The 25812-nt window shown below is 36.4% G+C and overlaps 1 protein-coding gene and 1 pseudogene across 2 annotated transcripts in view; one reads left to right on the top strand and one right to left on the bottom strand.

Annotated features, from left to right (window-relative positions):
* The window catches only part of EIF2A (eukaryotic translation initiation factor 2A), a 35804-nt gene extending 11962 nt beyond the window's left edge, over window positions 1-23842 (top strand). The window contains exons 3-14 of one of the 2 annotated variants that reach the window (XM_028103130.1): window positions 1831-1905; window positions 5025-5143; window positions 5986-6085; window positions 6433-6515; window positions 8033-8106; window positions 8242-8386; window positions 8566-8682; window positions 11566-12137; window positions 15468-15581; window positions 21876-22004; window positions 22776-22841; window positions 23446-23842. In XM_028103130.1, coding sequence (XP_027958931.1) covers window positions 1831-1905; window positions 5025-5143; window positions 5986-6085; window positions 6433-6515; window positions 8033-8106; window positions 8242-8386; window positions 8566-8682; window positions 11566-12137; window positions 15468-15581; window positions 21876-22004; window positions 22776-22841; window positions 23446-23511 — 1660 coding nt within the window. In that variant the 3' untranslated portion in view covers window positions 23512-23842. The remainder of the gene's footprint in view (window positions 1-1830; window positions 1906-5024; window positions 5144-5985; window positions 6086-6432; window positions 6516-8032; window positions 8107-8241; window positions 8387-8565; window positions 8683-11565; window positions 12138-15467; window positions 15582-21875; window positions 22005-22775; window positions 22842-23445) is intronic. The other variant, XM_028103131.1, reaches the window with a different exon arrangement.
* On the bottom strand, window positions 19868-21364 carry LOC114209010 (glycine cleavage system H protein, mitochondrial pseudogene; annotated as a pseudogene).
* Window positions 23843-25812: the final 1970 nt, after the last annotated feature.

Genomic DNA, 25812 nt, shown 5'->3' with positions numbered 1-25812 from the left:
CTGGGGTGTATAATCCCAAGGCAGCAGGAATATGGGCGGGGGAGGGTAATGTGGAATGAAGAGAAGGAAATAAGTCAAGGAAGAAGTGAAAACAAATATAATGTGAGGTGCACTGAGCTGACCACAAATGCACAAAATATAGCCAGGCTGCTTGGTGATGCAAAATGTCTCTGGAGAGGCTATAAGGCACCATGGTGCCTCAGAACATTCAGTTGTGGAGAGGAAGCATAAGAAATGTTATCTGCAGCCAGAGCCTCTTTTGGTCTATTCACGTTGAGTTTGAGTGTCAGAACTCCTCTTCCTGCTGCTGCAATAGGCGTAGTGGAAGCCATGCTAAAATGTGGCCCTCACTCCTAGGGAGTCTGAGACAGCCAGTGGTGTTAGGAGATGAGGTGGCCAGGTCTCTTCATTGAATAACTGAGTCCTGGAAGCAGGAAAGGTAAGGTGAATCTGAGGAGGCACATACATAATGAGTCCAGGACAGTCTCAGCATCACTAAGAGTAGAACGAGGAGACAGTATGTGTCTCCTGGTGGGTAGTAATGGGAACTCCATGACACTTACCTTCTATGCAGGTTGAAATAAAAAACAGCCTGATTCTAGTCAAGCTTTTAGATGAGTGGTTCTCAAATTTGGCTGCATGCTAGAATGACATGGGGAGCTTTTAAAAACCTGGGTATCCAAGGACTGGGTATTATATGAAATAGGTCGCAGCACAATTGTGGAATGGAGGACCTCTTGGTGATAGTTGTTTAGTGAGAAGAGGACAAAAAATGTGTCAGTAACTATAAGCTGAGGCTAAACTACCATTATTATGTGATTGCAGAAACACGAGTATCATCTTCAGATGAATTAATAATGTAAAGATAGTATCCAGTTTAAGGGGGATGTACTGCTCAGTTCTCAGTGCTTGTTATTTAGTAATTCAAATGGCTGTGGACTTCTACATGTGCCCACATACACATTTTTGTTTGTGTGTTCCTTAGCACTGGGAGATGTCCTCCTAGTAGCCATCTCCAGTTGAGAGCTAGAGTACTTAAGATTTTTTTTTTTTAAAGATTTTATTTATTTATTTGACAGAGAGAGAGACAGTGAGAGAGGGAACACAAGCAGGGGGAGAGGGAGAGGGAGAAGCAGGCTTCCCACATAGCAGGGAGCCTGATGCGGGCTCAGTCCCAGGACCCTGGGATCATGACCTGAGCCGAAGGCAGACGCATAATGACTGAGCCACCCAGGCGCCCCAGGTTTTGATCACTGGATTGAATATTGCCAAGAAGTCTGATTTCCTAGGTCTGTTTTTATAGAGAATCTGGCATCCACACTTACTTAGTGTGAGGATCCTCTTACTGTTGTTACACTTCCTGTCTCTATACATCAGAAACTGATGGAAGATCTTTGTCCTTCAAATCCGGGGGCACTTCTTGGCGACTTGAGGATATTCTAGCCATAGTTATGTTGTTATGTAGGTGATCTGGAGAATTCTTCACAAAGTCTCCATATTGAAATCCTTGAGCCCTCAAGGTTAGTCCTGACAGCTAGTGACTTCCACGTTCACTTACATTTTTGAGTTTTCATACAAACTGGTTATTCACCCAAAAGGGCTCCGTTTTCTGATCTGTTGATGTAACATCAATTTCCACCTTACTTTACAGTGGTTGTTGGCACTGCATTGTAAGAGATAAGGCATTTGGTAGACTTAAGCATTTTGGAATTACTTCTTAAATTTATGTAAGTTCATAATCATTAAATTAGTAGTAAGAGTGTAAATTTTTAATCACAGTTTTTTGAAAAGTATTAATGCTTATTAAACTTTCTTTCTTGTCATTTTCAGGGAATCTGGGAAAAATTGCAAAGTCTATACCTTTAGTAAGGATGGCACCTTGTTTGCCTGGGGAAACGGAGAAAAGTTAGTGTTTCTTTATATAACATGTTTTATGTGTGTATCATCAGTATAAAACATAAGTGGCATTATTTGAATTACATGTGTTTGGGTGTCATTAATAAAGTCCATCTTTTAATGTCATGATGTACTTAGGTATTATCTCCAACGCAACTCCCACAGAACTCTAAAGTTATTAGCTTCTATTTATGTGCCATGACTTGACTTACCTAGTTTCTTAGGATTAAAAAGTAATATATGAAAAGGGGCAATTAATTTAATGCGGAGAAGCTGAGAAGTTGTTTTAAATAGTGCTCTAGTTATTGGTTAGGGTTTCTTAAGCTCTGTACTAACACTTAGAGAGGAACTCTCTTTGCCTGTTTACCTTAGACTAAGATACGTATAATAACAAAGATTTGCTATTAAATTAGTAACAACTGTCTACAGTTATTTCAGTGAGTTTTATTATATATAAAAGTATGTCATTTTAGTATTTTATAAATTATTCAAAAGTATATTAGTACAGTCTGTATTATATAAAATAATCAGATTACAGAATTGGTTTTGTAAAAAAAAAATTCTGATTAAATACTCATAATTTTGCTAAGAAAATCACTCTTAATTTTTCCGTAGTCACTACAGCATTTCAGTTCAAAGAACCAGGAAAATGCCTAAATATTTGTTGCTTGATTTAAGTTATTTTTGTTGTTGTTAACCAGATGTAATACCTTAGGGTGTTTTGGGTTTTTTTTTTTTTTTTTTTAGATTTTTAGAAAAGATTTTATTTATTTATTTATTTATTTGACAGAGACAGCAAGAGAGGGAACACAAGCAGGGGGAGTAGGAGAGGGGGAAGCAGGCTTCCTGCGGAGCAGAGAGCCCGATGTGGGGCTCGATCCCAGGACCCTGGGACCGTGACCTGAGCCGAAGGCAGACGCTTAACCGACTAAGCCACCCAGGTGCCCCTACCTCAGGTTTTTTAAAAAGGAGAAAATGTATGCATTTGTATGAGAAGTACATTTTAAATGTTGTTTGTTACACAGTGGTGATGGATTCTGAAGTCAGATTGGATTAAACACACGATTTTTAAAAATTAATGCTAAAAAGATTGTGTTGCATTAGATGATTCACTTTTTTTTAGATGATTCACTTTTTATGACTATGAGTAGCTGGCAAAATTAGTTTTTGTAATTAAAAATGTTAATCACTTATAATTTTTTTAAGTTACTGAATCCAGCCAGTACACCACTACTCATAAATTATTAAGAATATAATCATATTGGGGGTGCCTGGGTGGGTCAGTCAGTTGAGCATTTGGCTCTTGATTTCGGCTCAAGTCATGATCTCAGGGTCCTGGATCGAGCCCCGCGTTGGGGTCTGCACGTGATGCAGAGTGTGCTTGTCCCTCTCCCTCTACTCCTCCCTCCCCCGTTCGCTCTCCCTCTCTCAAAGAATGAATGCAGTCTTTAAAAAAAAAAAGAATATAATCATATTGGGCCTTATCCACAATGTTAACAGATAGTCTTAACCTCAGTCTCGAAGAATGTACTCTCAAATTTTCTTATTTTTGGTATAACCTATTGTTGGTGTTTGAGTTTTAATTTTTAAAATCTGTATTTTAGTTTATGAGTAATGAGTTAATAGAAATTTACTCTCAACTCTAATGGGACATACCATACTTCCTCTCATTGTCTATTATCTTTTTGAGGTATCCCTTATTCTACTAGCTTAGAGTTGGTTGAATAAGTCTGTTTTCACCTTCACAATTATTATTTTATATATTTCATATCCCCATTGGCTTTCTGTTGGATTCAACTTTGAACCCTTTTAATATGTGCCCATTTGTTCTGTCCATCTTTTTAATAGATGTTTTCTATCCCTGGTTCTAGCATTTACTTCCTTAAAGTGCTGTGGCCACAACAACATATGATGTTCCTGGGGGCAAGAGAAACAGATGTAGTGTATTGATTGTGGTCTCTGCTGAGGTCATAGTTAATTAATCAGAAACTATTAACTGATTTTTCCTTCAATATCTGGGGTTTTTTAGTGTAAATAAATACTCTTTATTAAACTAAGAATAGCTCTTAAAAGCTCTCAACAACAACAACAAAAGTTTCATGTAATTCTAAAATTTGTAATTTATAATAACTTGTAAAGAATCCTGTGTGTGTGTGTGTGTGTGTGTGTGTGTGTGTGTGTGTGTGTGTGTGTGTGTGTGTGTGTAAACAGTACACAGTAATCTTTCTGTAATGGAAATCTTTTACCAATTTCTGCTTACCCTAAACCAGTGGCACAAACTTGAGTAGGCCAAAGTAACTTTAAGCAATTTCTAAAGTAAGATGGAGCGTCTTTTTTTTTTTTTTTTTTTACCCCAAAGAGTACATAAGATAAGTCAAGCCAAACTGGTTTTAAAACTTGACTCTGGTATTTATCAGTAGAATGATCTTGGAGAAATCATCAAATCATTTATTTTTCTAAGCCTCACTTTTACCATTTGTAAAATGGGGATGACAATACCTATCTTATAAGTCTCTTGTGAGGATTAAATGTGAAAACGTTTGTACATAAAGTGGTTAGATCAGAACCTGGTTCACAGAAAGCATCCACAAAATGGAACTGCTTTTATTATACAATTATTATAATTTTTATCATTATCATATCATAGTAATTCTTAGTCTTATCTTTTGGAAATTGCTTCTGAGATTTTAATAGACAGCAAAAGTCTCCTTGATTTCACGGCTGCTACAACTTCCATTTAGTTAAATTAAAAAATATATTTTTGGTTTAGCACCTCTATTTTCCCTTGGTTTGATATACCTCAGCTTATCTCTAGGTTAGTTCTGTGTCCACTTAAAGGCCTGTTGTTTTCTTTTCAGCTAAAAATGGAATCATCTATTATATACTTCTGCTAAGTCTGTATTTCCCAATACCAACTTTATATAGGGGCATTTTGGTAAAATGTACACTTGGTTTTTGTTGTTGTTAAGGTGTTTATTGGATATTTTCTAGAATTAACTGAAAATTGATTTTTATGAAAATGACCACTTTATAGCAATCTGTATTTGAAAAGAGGCATGAATGTTTTGGATAGTGCTGGCTATTTTAAAATAGTATTTCATTGCTGAAGTAATTTCTTTTGAAACCAGAATAAATGTTATCAATGTCACTAACAAGGGATTGCTGCACTCCTTCGACCTCCCAAAGGCAGTTTGCCTTGAGTTCTCACCAAAAAACACTGTCCTGGCAACGTGGCAGCCTTATACTAGTAAGTATTTTCCAATTGTAAAAATATTGACAGGACCAATTCAATTCAGTGGGGAAAAAAAGAGAAGCCTTATAACCTTATATGAAAGTAATTAATCATTAGATAGTAGTGTTTGTGAATATCTTTACTGAACAGTGACTCTTGTATTGCCCCAATATAATGTACTTTAAGTAATTTCAAGTTAGTGAAAAGATCCATCATGGGATAGAGAAAAAGAAAAAGCTCAAGTGAATAAGTGTGCCATTTTTTAACACATTTAAAGATGAGATAGTATGTTATATGGCTGTGCTTCGTAGATGAGTAATAATTTAGAACTGGTATATGGGCTTTTTAAACATGTTTTAATAATGTGGGCATTGTTGAGTTAAATATATAGTAGTCCATTGTTGGGTTACAAACCCTCTAGGTTTGTTCTTCCAAGAGGCATAGACTTGAATGAATCTTCACTTCCAAGTAAATAAAAGGGAAATTGAGAATCATGAGTAGATTATATAACTTCGTGTGTTTGTGTGTTTGACTTACAGACATGAGATTTCATAATAAGAGAATTTAATCCATTTAACTGCAAACCATGTCAAACTTAGTAAACAAGTCTCTTAAGTATTCTTAAAATCTATAGTAATTAACTCATTTCAGAATGCTGAACTTGCTCAAACAGCTGTCATGTTGTCATGGCTTTAGGAATGGATGATTAAATCCATAATTAAAGCTAAAAGGGAAAGTTGATTTAAAGCAACTCTTTTACTTGATCTTTATAATCTTGTTCAAAGTTGTTCTAAGAATGAATTCTTTTTACTAGTGTTAGGAGACAATTACTGCAAAAAAATTTGTTTTTATTTTAGCTTCTAAAGATGGCACAGCTGGAATGCCCAACCTACAACTTTATGATGTGAAAACTGGTACATGTTTTAAGTCTTTCACCCAGAAAAAAATGCAAAATTGGTAAACAAATGTTTTAAAATACTAATTCTTTACAAAATATTTTAAATATCTTCATTGTATAATATTTTTTCTCAGGTACTCATATAGAAAATAACTTGTCAGACCAAAATCTAGATCTTTAGGGATTTTGTATGTGGGAATGTAATAGAGGAAAAACTTGACCTTTCTTTTGTTTAGTATTTGAATGAAAAAGAATATCTTTCTAGTACAAATTCTATTAGGATCTGACTTGACATCATATTTATAAGTATTTTTCCTTAAATAGTAAGCAATATCACAAACTTCAACATGTTAATGTGAGGTTACACCTGTCTAAATTTTGTTCACATTCTTTCTTTTCAACATAGGTGTCCATCTTGGTCAGAAGATGAAACTATCTGTGCCCGAAATGTTAACAATGAAGTTCACTTCTTTGAAAACAACAATTTTAGTATGAAAAGATATATGAAATAAATTTATTATGTACTATAAATGTATATAGTTTTATTGCCTTATATGGTATCATAGGGTTCTCCTAAATACTGTTAATATTTTAATAATTGCTGTTACATTAATTCATTTGAATAACTTTTGTAAGTCTAAGTGCTAACTAAAATTCTATAACAAAGATTTTCTTTTAAAATAAGCTTTTATTATCTAATAATTGCTATTAAATTGAGATATTGCATAAAGACATTGCATTAACTCTTTCTGAGATTAGTTGCTGTTGAAATTCTGTGATACAAATTTTTTTTAAATGTTTTATTATATAGAATTTGAAACATAAAAGTAGACACCTAGTCCCAATAACCTTCAACCCATTGCCAGTCCTACCTCATCCATACATCTCTCTACCTAACAGCTCTCTTACTCTGCTAAGCAGATCCTAGACATAGCATGATTTTTCCTATAAATATCCAGTATGTATCTTTGAAGATTAGGGCTCTTTAATTTTTTAAAACTTAGCCACAATACCATTATCACAGATTATAAAATATCTGGTCAGTGTTCAAATTCTGATAATTGCAAATATTATAATTTTTTTAAACGTGGCCTCCAAATAAGGTTCCTCACATTGCAAATTGATATATATATATATATCTTTTAAGCTTCTTTTAAGCTATAGGTTCCCTTTCCATCTCTTCCACACTCTGTGTGGGAACAACACAGACCTACACTTGAATTCCTACCCAGTCACTTACTAGCTGGGTGACCTTGGTAAGTAATGGGACTGCACAGCTAACTCTCATTGATTTTTATCAGTGGGAGTGCCCCCCCCTTGAGATTTATTATTAAAGAAACAAGGTTATTTTTCATATACCTTCTCATAGTTAAATTGTACTACTCTAACCTATCCTATAGTTTAACATGTTCATCTGTCCCCTAAATAGCTACTTGGATCTAGAACTGCTCAGCTTCAGATTCTTCTTTTTTGGGGAGATGAGGGCAAGTCTACCTCATAAGCGGTGCTCAATTCTTTTATCAAGAAGCACATAACATCTTATGGTCTTTAATTTCGTAGGATTAGCTGACATTAATGTTCAATGCCTAGATCCATTATTTCATGAGTGGTTGCCAAATCGGTGATTTTCCAAGTCTCCCCACCTCCCCTATCATTTATAAGCTATATTACTTCTATAGAGAAATTCCCCCACCTACTACTTGGTTACCTAGTGGTACTATTTATATAGGAAAGAGCACTGTTCTCTTAAAATCAGTCAGTGGGAGTTAGATGTGCAGTCTCGTTACTTACCAAGGTCTCCCTGCTTGTAAGTGACTGGGTAGGAATTCAAGTGTAGGGCTGTGTTGTCCCCACTCCACCTTCTCTCCACCATGCTGCCTTACCTACATGAGACTACAATGAGTAGTATCCATGTATATTTACATTAATCTTTTATAATGCATTCAGAATTGATCATGTTCCTATTAGCTTCTCTCTTCCATCTAACACTATTTTGTTTTTTTTAGACACAATTGCAAATAAATTGCATTTGCAAAAAATTAATGATTTTGTGTTATCACCTGGACCCCAACCATACAAGGTAATTTCTGTTTTTGTTCATGTGGAATGTTATTAGATTAAACCTTTTCCTGCTTCTTAGTGACTGTAAAAGCATGTCCATCTTAGTTTATATGCCTCAAAAAATGAAGTGATGATTTATATGTCTGTATTTCAGGTGGCTGTCTATGTTCCAGGAAGTAAGGGTGCACCTTCATTTGTTAGATTGTATCAGTACCCCAATTTTGATGGACCTCATGCAGCTTTAGCTAATAAAAGTTTCTTTAAAGCTGATAAGGTTACAATGCTATGGAATAAAAAAGGTATGATAATTATATTTTATCTCATTTAGCAAGTATTGAGACATACTCCTGTATGTTTAGAAAAAAAGTATCAATGCTTATTTAATGAAAATGTGCTGTTATATTTTTTAATTTTTTTTTCTTATCAGCATTAGGTTAATTTGTGTTTTAATTCTTAACTAAAGTTTTTACTGTTACAGCTACTGCTGTGTTAGTAATAGCTAGCACAGATGTTGACAAGACAGGAGCATCCTACTATGGAGAACAAACACTGCACTACATTGCAGCGAATGGAGAAAGTGCTGTTGTGCAATTGCGTGAGTATTCCATTCATCTTGTGATAAAACAATAGAGCACTATGCCATAAAGAGGATCTAATCAAATTCTTGATCACATGATAAAGCTCAAATATTTTAATAGCCTTTAAGGTAAAATTTCTCTTAGTTAATAAACTTACAGTCATCCCCACACATAGATTATTTTGACAAAATCCAGTTAATTTAGTTCTGGGGAACTTGATAAATGAAATAATTTCATTGTAGCAACTCTGGGGACTTACTTATGACAGTAAGTTGGTCTAGTGGGTTTAGCATTGCCTTCAGAACTGAGGAATGTTACCATTTCATCTTTTGTTTTGATGAGCTAAATTGCTATAGAATAATACAGTTCTAAAATTCTGGCAACTTCTTGATTTTTCATTTTGAATTGAACATGTAAAAGTAAGATAAACTTCATTATAAAAAACCTATGTATTCCCTTTGAAGTCAGAAAGGAAACAAGGATGACTCCTCTTTCTACTATAATTTAACATTCTGAAAGACCTAGTCAGTGTAACTGATCAAAAGAATAAATATACAATTTTGAAAGGAGGAAACAGAATCATATCTGTGCACGTACATGAAGTCACAGTATAAACAGCCACTTAAAAAACATAATGGAAGGAAGGGTCCCATATAGACTAACATAAAGGCGAGAAATAAATAGGACTAATGGGAAGAAAACTTCAAAACTTCTAAGGGACAGAATGTGACCTTTATTAAGAAGAGTTTTATAGGGGCGCCTGAGTGGCTCAGTTGGTTAAGCATCTGCCTTCAGGTCAGGTTGTGATCCCAGGGTCCTGGAATCGAGTCCCACATCAGGCTCCCTGCTCAGCGGGGAGTCTGCTTCTCCCTCTGCCACTCCCTCTGTTTGTACTCTCTCTATCAAATAAATAAGTAAAATCTTTAAAAAAAAAAAAAGTCTTTTATAAAGATGTCATTTCTCTCCAAATTAACCTAAAAATTAAAATTTAGCTGGTAGGTGTTTTTTTTTTGAACTAGATAAACTGGTTCTAAAGTTGATTTTTTTCCTTTTTTTCTAATCTTTTTTCTTTAATTTATTTGAGAGAGAGAGAGAGAGAATAAGCAAGCATGAGTAGGGGGAGGGGCAGAGGGAGAGGGACAAGCAGACGCCCCGCTAAGCGGGGAGTCCAAACACAGGGCTCAATCCCAGGACCCTGAGATCATGACGTGAGCTAAAGTCAGATGCTTAACTGACTGAGCCACTCCCTACCCCAACCATTTTTTCTAATCTTAAAAGTGAAAAAAAGATTTTCTAACAAGGCAGAATAATAAAGGAAAAGTGAATATATAAAATATAGATTTCTAGGGGCACCTGGGTGGCTCAGTCAGTTAAGCCTCTGCCTTTGGCTCAGGTCATGATCCCAGGGTCTTGGGATCGAGTCCCGCATCGGGCTCCCTGCTCAGTGAGGAGTCTGCTTCTCCCTCTCCCCCTACACATCTGTAGGAGTGAACCTGGCTGCTCAAAGGTGTGTACATTTACTCGATAAGGCCAAAATGCCCCTCAGAGAAGTTATACCATTTTATACTATCAAAAGGTTTTTTTTTTTAAATATTCTTTTTTTGGTTTTATTTTTTTGTTTTTTTTTTTTAAGCAATCTCTACCCCCAGCATGGGGTTTGAACTCACAACCCAAGATTGAGTCACATGCTCCTCTGCTGAGCCACCCAGGTGCCCCATCAGCAGTTCTTGAGTACATATTTTCCCCTCACTTGCTCTCTCTCTCTCTCTCTCTCAAATAAATCTTAAAAAAAATATATAGATTTCTACATTGGTGGGAAGAAAAGCCCATAAATTAAGCAAGACAAACAAAAAATTGGGGAATAAATTTTTTAGATGGACAAGGGATGAATATGAGAAAGGTGAATTTTGTTAATCTATCAAGTAAATCAGTAAGACCAGAGAAAAATAAGCATAGGACAGTAAGAGTCCACAGAAACAGAAACAAGATTATGTATAAATATATTAAAAGGTGCTTAGTTAGAAATAGGAAGACAAGTGAACAGTTTTTCTTAGTAGCTTGGCACAGATAAAGCATGAGGGAGAGTGAGGGGAAAATATGTACTCAAGAACTGCTGATGGGGCACCTGGGTGGCTCAGCAGAGGAGCATGTGACTCGATCTTGGGTTGTGAGTTCAAACCCCATGCTGGGGGTAGAGATTGCTTAAAAAAAAAAAACAAAAAAATAAAACCAAAAAAAGAATATTTAAAAAAAAAAACCTTTTGATAGTATAAAATGGTATAACTTCTCTGAGGGGCATTTTGGCCTTATCGAGTAAATGTACACACCTTTGAGCAGCCAGGTTCACTCCTACAGATGTGTTTGTATACACTCACCATTGAGAATATACAGGAATACAGTACCAGTGGAAGAGCGAGGCAGATCTTAATGTGCTTATGTGGAAAAATCTCTAAGATAGGGTACTAAATGAAACAGCAAAGAACTTTAGTGTGAGTGTGTATGTGTGTTTAAGAGAGATGCTTAATTTCAACAAAAATATTCTGAAAACACAAGGAATAAAATAGAGGGTTGCCTTTTTGTAGAGGGTCTTAATTTGTGGTATATCATTTTATTACTATGTGCCTACATTACCTCTTCTGATGAAAACTAGTTTATTAATAGGACTAATAATGTATGTTTCTATGAGCCTACATTGCCAAAATGTTTAAAAGAAATTAAGATAAAGCATTTATCTCCATAGTATGTCATATAAAAATATTGTAATTGTAAAATATCTTCTAATTTTTGGATTTTTTTTTAACTGTTTGACATGTTTATGAGTATTATACACTTATAACTTGGCTACTATTGTATTCATGTAATGATTTATTGCTAATTTGGGTTTTGTATTCTTTTTCTAGCAAAAAGTGGTCCCATTTATGATGTCGTTTGGAATTCTAGTTCTACTGAGTTTTGTGCTGTTTATGGTTTTATGCCTGCCAAAGCGACGATTTTCAACTTGAAATGTGATCCTGTGTTTGACTTTGGAACTGGTCCTCGTAATGCAGCCTACTATAGCCCACATGGACATATATTAGTACTAGCTGGATTTGGAAATCTGAGGGGACAAATGGAAGTGTGGGATGTTAAAAACTACAAACTTATTTCTAAACCAGTGGCCTCTGATTCTACCTATTTTGCTTGGTGCCCTGACGGTGAGCATATTTTAACAGCCACGTGTGCTCCCAGGTTACGTGTTAATAATGGGTACAAGATTTGGCATTATACTGGCTCTGTCTTACACAAGTATGATGTGCCGTCAAATGGAGAATTATGGCAGGTTTCTTGGCAGCCATTTTTAGATGGAATATTTCCAGTAAAAACAATAACTTACCAAGCGGTTCCAAGTGATGTACCCAGTGAAGAACCTAAAGTTGCAACAGCTTATAGACCCCCAGCTTTAAGAAATAAGCCAATCACCAATTCCAAACTGGTAAGTAAAGTTTTACTACTTTGGTGGGAAAAGACTTCAGTGTATGGAGTTCTCTAGACCTTTTTCTCATGCATGTTCTTGCATTACTTAGCACCTGATAAGAATATAAACTCTAGAGTAGAAACCATGGAGGACCTACTGCTGAAGATGGTGAACACCTCACATTGTCAAGTTGACAAAGTAGTCAATTTAAAACAGTTTACATTTTACATCTGTGGGAAAGAGAACAGAGTATGACATACTGGTTTTATAGAGATCACGGACTCAAATTCAGATGCCTGTCAGGCTAGGCTGGTAATGCAAGGCTTTGGTGACTGGGAGAGAATGGTGAAAGGGAGACACCATGCCCTCTTTAAAGACCATAGTAACTGCACAGCAGCAGCCGATTGTTTCCATAGGAGATTTAGGCCCAGTTTGCCAAAATGTTTGATTTTCCAAGACAAAACAAGTCTGGATGCTTACGTAAAATTTCTCAATTTTTAAAACACTATTGGTCAAACAAAACATACTTGTTTTCCTTAGGCTGTCCGTTCCCATCTGTATTGTAAAGTTAGGACCAGAGCATTGGTCAAATTCTCATCCGCTTTAAAATGTTAGCATTTCGGAGCTCAGGGGAAGCATTTATTAATGACCTGAGTCTCTGGGATGATGTTAAGGAATAAAGTTGCTCTGTAAGAATGAACAACAATATTATTGGTGTCATAAAGGTGGCCATACAATAGGTGTAAACTGGAACCAAGTAAACAGGGACATATAGTCACTTAAATATTAGGCACTCAGGGAAGTAGATACTTTTTCAGAGGATAAATATTCCTATGCCTCCCTCATGCCACTCCTAGCCTTCTCAAAAACAAAAACAAAAGAATAACCCTTCTTCCTCCACAAAATCTAGCAGTGGTCTGCAACTTCTTAACTTCACTGAAATGTTCTGTTTAAACATTTTTGTTGTATTATTTACTAAAAACATAAAAGTTATGAACAAATTAAGCCCCATTTATGATACTTGGCATTTAGATTAAAATTTGTCTTCTCTCTATATTAAAATTTTCCTTACCTAAGATAAAAACAGAAGTAACCTAAACATATCCTGCTTTCTAAATATCTATAAGGTAGCACAAGAGGAATAAATTCTGAATCAGTATATATTTTTATTCTCTGATTCATAAAACTAATTTGTTTTGATAGGGAGAGGAAGAGAAATATACTTTGAAAATAGTGATAAAACTTGGTAAGAAAGTCTTAAAGCCAACATTGTTTTAAGATTTCCACTAAATTTTTGTTTTTGTATGTGACACGGTGATTATGTGATCCTGTCAAATCATTTTAGTTGAAGGAATTACATGCCCAGTGAGAAATTTTTGTTTGTGTCAAATTCCAGAAATGAGCTAAGTGGCAAAAAAATACTGTCAAGAAATTACCAGAAACAAAGACATTCTAGTAAATAACCTCACAAAGGAGGAGGGTTATATAGTAAAAGGGAAAAAAAAAAAAAAGATGGGATTCTCTCTCAAGAAAAAGCTTACTTTTTTTACAAATAAAAATTCACATATGAATTACACTGAAGTATTTCTTGGCTTTCCAAAAAAACCCCTTCACTTTTATAATGTATTCATCAAAACAGTCCCATAATAATTGACATAAATGAAAAAACAAATTTTATTAATAGGGATGAAATTATGTACAGTGGGCACAGTACTAAAGCCAGAAAAGCTCATGATCCCTAGTAGCCATGTGGATTTTTTGTGTGTGTCTGAAATGAAAGTCTGTCAGTGACTACATCATGTTCACAGTGTAGAAGACCTTATAATGCATCCTTCCTTACTTCATTTTTAATTGCTTTGTCATTTTTTTGAAGTTCTTTTGACTAGAAACTTCTCACCCAAAGCAAGGTACTGTAGGAGAGCCCACTATGGAAAGAATTTTGATGTATAAAACAAATGTTCAGCAAATACTGCTATGTCTTAACTAACGTTGTATGCAGTGTGGATAACAAAGAAGTGAAAGAGACTTGCCGTCAAGTTGTCTGTTCTACAGGTGTGGGTTCTCAAATACTCAATTACTTCAGGTAGAGCATGTACACACACAGAACTTTGATGACCTGAAGTAGTTGATGCGGCTAAGATAGTCACAGTATGGTTTCTTATTTCTTCCTCTGTATCTTCAGTGTTTGAGCCCTGCCCATTTCCTCATAGCACTTATAAGTACCCCGTGCATCTGAGGTCTAGTACTTAAGAAGCTTCATGGAGATCTGGTTCTTTTGATGTGCTGAGTATGATAGAGTCTAAGAGAGAGTTAACACTGAGATAGCAGTTTGGAGGGAAATCAGTAAGTAAACATGAACCTGTTAAGAAGCTGTACTTCCATCACACGTGCTCCCTGTTGCCTCAGGCAACTGTGGAGATGACTTAAACCTGTGTATGTGTATTTTTTTATTGAAATATAACTGATACGTAAAATTGCAAGTTATTTAAAGTGTACATTATGGTGTTTTGATATAGGTTTACATTATGAGAGGATTCCTCCCATCTAGTTAGTTAATGAATCTATCACCTCGCCTTTTTTTTTTTTGTGGCGAAAATATTTGAGTTCTCAGCAAATTTCAATTATACGATAGTGTTATCCACCATAGTCACCATGTTTTATACCACCACCTCCTTGATCCTATCCTTAATTCACCCTTTCTGTTGTGGAATATAGTTGATGGGTGGTTATATAAATATCTCATGATGGAAATGATTATCTGTTTTTATTATTATAGTCTGAAATTTTTTGTGGGCCTCTTCATTATGTTAATCCTGGATTTACAGATACGCAGTTACCACTTCCTATTTGGTATTTTTTCTTCTGGTCTGTTTTAGTTTTTAATTTGCTTTTATTTTTAAGCTTCTAATCTCTGATTTTGCATGTAAAGACCTAGAAGTAATTCTTTGTGCAAAGAAAGCAGATGAGGCAATTGGGTTTCTGTTGGCAGTAGTCAGATCCCGAAAGATCCGGGAAGAAGCTGTTGTTAGTATCTAATTTCATATGAAGCATGTGTCAGTAATAGTACTAAGAAAAGTTCCATTATTTAACACAGCTATACAGTATTTTGCCAGCACTTGTATAACTGAAAGACATCATATATCAACTAATAGGAAGATACTCATTAAATCCATCCTTGACAGTTTGGAGTGTGTCTACTACTGATAGGAGTTTTGAAATATTCTTTGCCAGTGATCTTAAATTTAATAAAATGTTTATCCCACACCAACAAAATTGTATAATTTGTGATAACATGTTTTTAAAAGCATGGATTCCATTTCACAATCGTTTGTTTCACATTTTCCACAGCATGAAGAGGAACCACCTCAGAATATGAAACCACAAGCAGGAAATGATAAGCCATTATCAAAAACAGCCCTTAAAAATCAAAGGAAGCATGAGGCTAAGAAAGCTGCAAAACAGGTATTTGGGACACTAATCTTTTTGAAACAAAATATGCAAAATCGGTTAAATTAGCTTAATTTAAGCCTCAGAGTTTAAAGATTGTAGTCCTAAAGATTTGACTATTATGGGTTTTTTTTTTTTTTTTAAGATTTATTTATTTAGGGGCACCTGGGTGGCTCAGATGGTTAAGCCTTCGGCCCAGGTGATGATCCCAGTGTCCTGGGATCAAGCTCCACATCGGGCTCCTGGCTCAGTGGGGAGTCTGCTTCTCCCACTCCCCCTGCCTCTCCCCCTGCTCATGGTCTCTCTCTCTGTATCTCTCGGTCTGAAATAAATAAATAAAATCCTTAAAAAAAATTGTTTAAAAAAGGATTTATTTATTTGAAAGAGAGTACATGCATGTGCACATGAGTAGGGGCAAGGGCAGAGGGAGAGGGAGAGAGAGAATCCTCAAGCAGACTCCCATGCTGAGCACAGAGCTCGACAATGCAGACAATGTGGAGCTTAATCCCAGGACCCTGAGATCACGATCTGAGCCCAGATCAGGAGTCAGCCAGCCGCTTAACCAGCTGAACCACCCAGGCACCCCAAGATTTGACCACTGTGTTATAAAATGTAGTTGGAATTAGACTTAAATAGCCAGAATACCTTTCTTTTGTGTTTGCCTATGAATTTCTGAGTAGTTCTCTTTGTATAATGAGGAAGTGAGGAAAGTGGATCTGGCCTTAAAACCTGAAACCCTAATGGGATTGTGTAGTGTGTTACTTGTTATAGACCCTTCTGTTGAAGCTAGTGTGAAGTGGTATGGTTTGCTCTCTGAAAGCATATGTTTGTTAAGAGAGATCAGAAATTACATGACCGTAAAGCCATTTTGTTACTCAGTATTACATTACTATAGGAAATTGTTCAACTGGGAGTCTAAACACCAGAAATACCCAAAACAATGGAATTGTTCTAAAATAATTTTTATGGGATTTTATAGTTGAAAAACCATACCAGTGTAATAAGTGAGAAATTATGATTGTGTATGGCTTATGGTGATAGTACAATCAGCGAGGCTAGGAGTATCTGGTTAGTGAAGTTATTATGATCACATTTTTAAGATTCAGATAATGCAGACTTGCTGGTAATGCTTGAATTTTGACAATTCTAGGTTGTTTATGTGTTTTGGTAGGCAATTACTATTTTAAGGCATAGAATTGCATTATGCAACCATAGTCTACTGAAATCTGAGCTTTAAAAAAAATCAGTGTGCTTTTTTTTTTTTTTTTTTTTTTATTCATGAGAGACAGAGAGAGAGAGGCAGAGGGAGAAGTAGGTTCCCAAGGAGCAGGGAGCCTGATGCGGGACTCGATCCCAGGACTCTGGGATCATGACCCAAGCCGAAGGCAGATGCTTAACCATCTGAGCCACCTAGGCGCCCCAGTGTGCTCTTTTGTAGTTAATATATTTCATCTTCAGAAATATCTTTTTTTTTATTAAGATTTTATTTATTTATTTCACAGAAACACAGCGAGAGAGGGAACACAAGCAGGGCGAGAGGGAGAAGCAGGCTTCCCGCAGAGCAGGGAGCCCGATGCGGGACTTGATCCCAGGACCCTGGGATCATGACCTGAGCTGAAGGCAGACGCTTGACGACTGAGCCACCCAGGCGCCCCTCCAGAAATATCTTTAAATAGGTCAGGTTTAGATCATTCTAAGCATAATGATCTATTCCATGTATTTGATTTGTATAAAAGCAGGAATTGTCCTTTCATCAGTGTGAGTAGAGATCTCTTACTGGCCCTGAATATTACAAGTTAGTAGTATCCTTTTAAGTACTGGTAGATAAGATTTCTTCTTTTTTTTTTCCTAGCTATAATATTTTCGGGCATAATTGACAAAAATTGTTAAGTGTACAACGTGTTAAGTTGTTATAGGTAAACATTGTGAAAAGATGCCCACAGTTGAGTTAATTAACACATCCATCACTTTACACATTTACTTTTTGAGAGGTGAGGACACTGAAAGTTCTACTCTTTAGCAAACTTCAGTTATACAGTACAGTATTATCAGCTGTGGTCACCATGTTATGTATTAGGTCCTCAGACTTTATTCATCTTATAACTGGAAGTTTGTACCCTTTTACCAGTCTGTCCCCATTCCCCCCACTCCATAGCTCCTGGCAACCACCATTCTACTCTTTGTTTCTAAGAGTTTGACTTTATTTTTAATAGATTCCACATATAAGTGATACCATCCAGTGTTTTCTTTCATAGTCTGTCTTATTTCACTTAGCATAATCCCTCCAGGTTCATTCATGTTGTTGCAAATGGTAAGATTTCCCTTTTTTTTTCTCAAATATTTCATTTATTATTTATTTGAGAGAGAGAGAGAGTGCATTCGAGAGAATACAAGCAGGGGGAGTAGCAGAGGGAGAGGGAGAAGCAGGCTCCCCACTAAGCAAGGAGCCCAATGTGGGGCTGGATCCCAGGACCCAGGATCATGACCTGAGCTGAAGGCAGATGCTTAACCAACTGAGCCACCCAGGCGCCCCTGAATAATAGTCCTTTTTATATATATATTCCACATTTTCTTTATCCATTCATCCATTGATGAATACTTTAGATTATTTCCACCTTGGCTATTGTGAGTAATGCTGCAATGAACACAAGAATATGGTATCTCTTTGAGATAATGATTTTGTTTCCTTTGGTATATCTCCAGAAGTGGGATTATTGGATCATATGGTAGCTCTCTTTTTAGTTTTCTGAGGAACCTCCATACTGTTTTCCATAGTGGCAGTATAAGATTCCTTCTCATTGAGATTTAAGGGCCTTTGAAACCCACTCAGCGTAAGAATATTATCTTTATAAGTGCTGTTTCTTCCTCTTTATTAGAAGATTATTTATTTATTTTAGAAGATTTTTTTAAAAGTTTTTATTTGAATTCCAGTTAGTTAACATACAGTGTAATATTAGTTTCAGGTGTACAGTACAGTGACTCCACACTTCCATACAATACCCAGTGCTCATCACAACAAGTGCACTCCTTAACCCCCATCACCTATTTAACCCATCCTCCACCACCCACCTTCCCTCTGGTAGCCATCAATTTGTTCTCTATAGTTAAGAGTCCGTTTCTTGGTTTGCCTCTCTCTCTCTTTCTTTTTCCCTTTGCTTGTTTGTTTTGTTTCTTAAATTCCACATCTGAGTGAAATCATATGGTATTTGTCTCTCTCTGACTTATCTTGCTTAGCATAATGCTCTCTGGCTCCATCCATGTCATTGCAAATGGCAAGATTCATTCCTTTTTATGGCTAATAATTCCATTGTATGTATATACCACATCTTCTTTATCCATTCATCAGTCGATGGACACCGTCTATTGCCATAATTTGGCTCTTGTAGATAATGGTGCTATAAGCATCGGGGTGTATGTATCCCTTTATTAGTATTTTTATATTCTTTGGGTAAATACCTAGTAGTGTGATTGCTGGCTCGTAGGGTAGTTCTATTTTTAACTTTTTGAGGAACCTCCATACTGTTTTCCAGAGTGGCTACATTAGTTTACACTCCCACCAATAATGCAAGAGTGTTCCCCTTTATCCACATCCTCGCCAACACCTGTTGTTTCCTGTGTTGTTGATTTTAACCATTCTAACAGGTGTGAGGTGATACCTCCTTGTGGTTTTGATTTGTTTCCCTGATGATGAGTGATGTTGAGCATCTTTTCATGTGTCTGTTGACCATCTTTGTGTCTTTGAAAAAATGTCTATTGAGATGACTGGTTGGAGTTAGTTATGGTTGTGATAGAACAAAGGAAAATGGTCCATGACAAGATCCACTTTCTCAGCCCTCTGAGTTAAGTAATCAAAGATGAAGGAGTCAGAGGTACATGATCTAAACAAGTACTTTTTTAAACTGGTGATGACTATAAGCTTATGAACTTTACCAAAAGGAACTGAAACTAAGAACTTAATCTTACCATATATACATCATTTTCAGAGAATGACCAGAATTTTAAGTATAATAATACAGACATTTTAACTTACTCTTGGTTATTTAAAATGTGGTAGAAAGTTAAATTTCATATTTCACTTAACTTTAATAGATTTTCAAATGTATTGACATTAACCTTTCCTAGAAGAAAATTTTCTCAACTGTTTGCAAAGTGAATTTTGATAGGCAGAGTATCTCTCTTCTCCTTTTACCCACTCTTCTCCTTTAGTTTTCTATTATGAAAATACCGAACTACATATTATTAGAACTTGTAGGCTTTTTTTTTTAAGTTGTTTCATACTAGTTTATTTAGGGTTTCCATTTTCACTCCTCAGTAGATTTTATGTATTTCTCATATTAATTCTTCACTCATTAATTCATCCAGTTCTGAAGGATTACTGAGTGCTGTCTTGATCAGCCAACCATCTTCCTAACAAGATTTGTTGACAAGTCCTGGATTTTCTGCAAGAGCTTCATTAATTTCAATTACTTCTCCTGATAGAGGAGAATAGAGTTCACTAGCAGCTTTCACACTTTCCAAAGCACCAAACTCATCTTGTTTGTTCAGTTTTGTCCCAACTTCAGGCAGACTACTGTAAACAACATCTCCCAAAGCTTCCTGTGCAAAACTGCTGATTCCCACTGTTCCAATACCATTTTCTGTTAACCATTCATGTGTCTGTGAATTTACGCACGGAGAGCAGAGCAGAGCCCGTGCGCAGTGTCTGGACGGCGCCCGCTCTTAGCCCCCAGAGCCGCGGCGGGCGCGGAGGCGATGCGCGGACTACAGGCCGCAGGCCGCAGCCCGCACACTCCGCACCACTCGCAGCGCCCTGTTCACAGAGGTGCGGGGGTCGGTGTGTAAGCGGCTTGGGAATCCCAGCCAGCAGGGGCGGGGCGGGGCGGGGGCGGGGCCAGAACTTGTACACTTCTTAAGAGTAGAATCTAAACAGTTTCTTTCTGACCACTTTGTTAAGTGCTTGCTCAGTAATGCGTTTTTACATAGAGGGTTAGAAATCAGTATTTGTTGAATTGGAATGTACAAAAAGTACAACTAACATGACTTTAAAAAGAAAAAGTGACTCCAATTCTGTACTTTCCAAAAACTCTCAGGCAGACATTCCTAGATATGAAGATATAGGAGTGATACTGTGTTTCATGTCCCCCTGGGATGCTTTGGTATTCAAAGCATTTTACCCAGAACTCTGAGTAAGAGTTTTGGCCTTGGGGCTTTATGTATTCCACTGGGAACTCTATAAGGAAGAAATAGAAATCCTATCTTAGGGCCAATAAAGCCTTACATAACTTCCCCCCCCCTTGTCAAAATGTATGTCTTGTCATAATTACAAAAGGAGAGTAGTTCTTTGACTACTTTATTTATTTAGCATGTGCAGTAAAGCAGGTCTTATGCTGGGGGCACAAACAGAACAATGAACAAAGAAACCTCTGGTACAGCCTAATGGGGGATAGTACAATACACTGTTACAGTAGGAATACATACCATGTATTGTGCAACTAATCCAGTCTTTTGGGTTGGGAGAGAATTTTCCAAAAGGCCTAAAGGATAAGCAGGGTCAGCCAGGTAACCTGAAGTTGTTTTAGCACACACAAAGGCCAGGAAACAAGTATATGGCGCCTGAGGGGGAATCGAAGTGGTTCAGAATCAGAGGTCTGATCACACTGAGAGCAACCTCGCTTTGAGTTTTCCTTGGAAGAGCTGAACTGATCTGATTATAAATAAATCTCTGTAGGACTTAATCCGGTAACATTATCCATTACATGTACTTGATCATACATACTCATTAGAGTTTTGGACGACATCACGAAAGTGAAACTTCAGACACCTTAAATTAGAAGAGCCCTCTCACATTTCTAAACCATTCATATAGTGGTACATCCCAAAATATCCGAAAATTTGGAATGCTTGTTGGCTGATAGAGAAACCTCCTGGTTTTTTCTGCTAAGGTCATTTCATTTCTTTTCATTTGTCCTTTTATTACTTAATATAGTATTATTTTTTATTTTATTATTATGCTACTTTAAATTTTAGATCTAGCAAAGTGTTCCCTCTGATGATGACAGAGGAAAAACCTTTTGGGTGTCTCCTTATACTTTGATTTTCTTTTTTTTTTTTTAAAGTTGTATTGTATCTTTGTTATGGGACAATGTGGCTACTTCATGAGACCTTCAATTCAGATCATTTATATAAAATGTAGTATAAAAGATAAAATCACGTTTTGGTTTCTGCATTTTATATACGAAGGCTATGTTGGTTGAAATACTTTAGTGTTTTCATTTGAGAAAATTGAATTTTTGAAAATATTTCCTGCAGGAAGCAAGGAATGAGAAGAGTCCAGATTTGGCACCTACTCCTGCCCCACAGAGCACACCACGAAATACTATCCCGCAGTCAACCTCTGGAGACCCTGAAATAGACAAAAAAATCAAGAACCTAAAGAAGGTGAGACACAAATAAAAGCTAGATGTGTTTATTGAAAGAAATCCATGAGAAATGTATAAAGATGGCATCTAAGAAGTTTGTGTCAGTTCTGCTTATCGCTTTCTCACTATGAAATACTATAATTTGGGAATGGCACTGATTTTAGTTCTATTCCTAGATATCTAATGGCTCTTAGGCTTTATTATTGATTTTTGGAGTAATAAGAAATGGACCTTTGTACAGAAATATGCTGAACACTTTTATACTCAGTATTTCATCAGACAATTTGTGAGATAGGTAGGAACAGATATTTATCCCAGTTTTGAAGATGAAGAAACAGAAAAAGAAATTTATTAATTTGTCGTATTGCCACTAGTTTGTGATGATGGCCCTGGGGTAAAACCAGGTTTCTAGAGTCTTCCCAGGCTGCTTGACAAAGTATCTCTTAAAGCCAAAGACATTGTCGGGGTACAATGAAGTGCTAGAATAAATGGTAAAGTTGGTGATATATTTACATACTTATACATGTACACATATACCATTACTTGAAAGCTTGAAAATTTTTTTTGCCAAATCCCATGTTCTTAACATACTTAATTTTACATCTAAGTTAAAAAAAAAATTTTACCTTGGCATTTTAATAGACTATCCTTGATCCAAAGGTAAGATAACTTTTTCCTTATTCATTTTTCCCATTCATGTGATTGAGTTGTTACTAAGAAAATTTGCATTCTGAAATACTGAAATTACTTATTCTTCCTTCTCTTGACTCATTATATTTGATGTTCGCAGAAACTGAAAGCAATCGAACAACTGAAAGAACAAGCAGCAGCTGGAAAACAGCTGGAAAAAAATCAGGTCATTTTTACATGTTTCATTTGTGCATGTAGTCACTACCACTCTTCCCCCTTTTTATTATAAACAATTTTTTAATCAAGTGGGAGAGCATATAAATTTAAAAACTTATTTTGAAAACATATGCCATATATTTGGTAAAATGTTTTTACACTTAAACAGAAGGGATAGAGGAAGATAAGATGTAGATCATGGTGAATGAGAGAATCACTATTCCCGAGAGGCATACTGAAGCCATTGCTATTAAAAATAAAGGCAATTTATTAAAATAAACATAAGATTCTCTTCCTTCCTATATTTCAGATTGCACTGCCCTGTTTGCTCCTTTCTCTCCTTCTGAGGGAAGCCCAAGTGTAGAATGGGAAATTTCTTGGACCTTCAGTGTTGCAATAAGACAGCACCTGTCCTTTGCCCCCTTGATTCATACCAAGAAACAAATTAGAGCTTGTTTCTTTGTATTTTTAAATCTGTATTTTCCAGTAGATCTGTTAAAGTGTAAATACTCTTTTTATAAATTTTTTCTCCTTTGCTGTTTTGGCTGTAGATCCAATAATTATTTTATTTCATTTCCTATTTAATAACTTTGTTCTTTTAAACTTATTTCTAGTTGGAGAAAATTCAAAAAGAGAAAGCCCTTCTCCAGGAGCTGGAAGATCTGGAATTGGGTATTTAAAGATTCACAGAGAGCAAGTTGTTACCAGAAATCAGTGCAAACACATTTTCTGTTAAACCCATTGGTGGACATGAAATATCCATGTGCCCACATTTAATGTTCATCTATAATTTTAACCATTTATCCAAGATTCTGCATATGTGTGAAGTTATTTAATAATGTCTGTTAAATTGATTTTTACATCCTGCATCCTATACCATGTCAACACGTGATAAAGAAAAGAAACACATGAATTTTTTAGTAAGTTTGACAGATTGAAAGACAGTGTCATTGGTTTTTTTATTAGGGGACAGTATTTACCATACATGTGAATAAAAGCATTTAAATTTAATCATTGTTTGCTTTGTTATAAGTTCCTAAGTTAACATGTCCGCTATTAATCAGACAAGCTTGGGAAATTTTTCCTTTGAATATGTAATATGGCTTTTTTTTATCCTAAAGAATTATTATATTGTCCAAATTTTAAAGAAAAGCCTTAAAAATCTGAAGGTACTAAATATATTAAATTAATTATATTTTTTTGAAGTATTTGAAATAGTTTTTCTGCTTAATTCTAAAGTAAATATACTTTAAAAATAGAAAATAGTAAAACATTTTATTTTGATATTTCAAATAATCTAGTGATTAAGGATGAAGTAAATATTTTCGAAACATGAACTATGATTATTTTGCTATAGTTGAGTCTTGATTATTTTGATTGTTTATTCATATGATGAAAAAAAGATGTGATAATGCAAGACACCTATGAAAACAAATATATATATAGTTTTAGAGTCTGTTACAATTATTTTTTTTTATCAGGTTTACATTTAAAGTCACTTTAAAAGTTTGATTAATTTAAGCAATCTCTACACCCAGCTTCGGGCTTGAAATCACAACCCTGAGATCAAGAGTCACACTCTGTCCTGACTGTGCCAGCCAGGCACCCTAATATTTGAAACTGCTTTTATTTCATTTGCATTAATACAGGTTTTCATTTTCCAGAGGTAATCTTTAAACTGATAGGTAAAAGAATACAGAAACAGCTTGAGAGACAAAAATAGATAACTGAGATTATTGACACCCCAGAGCTTCTACTAAGATTTGGTAATTCATTACAGTTGAGTGGTATTTTGACATGGAGGGATAGTCCGAGATGGCGGAGGAGTAGGAGACCTTAGTTTCATCTGGTCCTAGGAATTCAGCTACAGAGCTATCAAATCATTCCGAATACCTGCGAATACAACCAAAGATCTAAAAGAATAGCTGCAACTCTACAAATAGAAAAGTGACCACTTTCTACAAGGTAGAAGGTGCAGAGAAGTGAATCTGAGGCAATAAATGGGAAGATAAACCATGGGAGGAGGGAGCCTCTGTCAGCAGCCCCAGAAAGTGATATAGCAGAGTGCAAAATCAGAACTTTTTAAAAGTCTGCTCCAGGGGCACCTGGGTGGCACAGTTGGTTAAGCATCTGCCTTTGGCTCAGGTCATGATCCAGGGTCCTGGGATCAAGCCCCACATTGGGCTCTCTGCTCAGCAGGGAGTCTGCTTCTTCTGCCCGTCGTGTCCCCCCCACCCCTGCTTGTGCTCTCTCTCTCTCTCTCTTTCTCTGTCAAATAAAATAAAAAGTCTGCTCCAGTGAGGAATGTCCCTGCCTGAAAGGTGCTCAGGTGGTGGAGTGGGGCGGAATCCTAGGTGGGACATTGTGGTCTCAGGATCCTTGGGGTCACAGGAAGAGGGGCGTTGCCTGCAAATGGCAAAGTTCCCAGGCATTGGAGCAGGGAAGCCGGCTGCAATCAGTGATCCCAGAAGTGGGTTCTCAGCTCAGGGTTGCCATAAACCAGGAACTGTGGCACAGTCCGGTGACCGCTCTCCAGGCAGGGGCCCAGCAAGCCACAGAATCATGGCGAAACCATCGCTCTTCCTCCCCTGGGAGGAGCTGCGTGGGTGCGCACCATAGGAGTCTACGGGGTTTGGAACATGGTCATGTGCCTGAGATAGAAACTCTTGGTCACAGGCTGGGTGAGCACACTGTGGATGGAGACCAGGGAGAAGTTTTTCTTTAGAATTTTGGGATCTAGTTTTCTAACAGACCAAAATACACACGGGATCCAGTCTATTGCTCTCTTCTGTTCACCTATCTGATCATATTCCTTTTTTTCCCCCCTGGATTCAGGTCCCTTCTGATTTGTTTAGTGTATATTTCTCTGGGGTTGTTGTTTTGTTCTCTTGTTCATCTGTTCTTCTCTGGACAGAATGACGAGGTGGAAAACCTCACCTCAAAAAAGAGAACAAGAGACAGTATGGGACCTAATCAGTATG

Source organism: Eumetopias jubatus, unplaced genomic scaffold (assembly GCF_037043125.1).
Source record: "Eumetopias jubatus isolate StellerSeaLion01/CBP00866 unplaced genomic scaffold, mEumJub1_p1.0 scaffold_1, whole genome shotgun sequence".
Lineage (NCBI taxonomy): Eukaryota > Metazoa > Chordata > Mammalia > Carnivora > Otariidae > Eumetopias > Eumetopias jubatus.
Note: the sequence above shows the minus strand (reverse complement) of the source record. Positions and strands in the feature narration are given on the sequence as shown.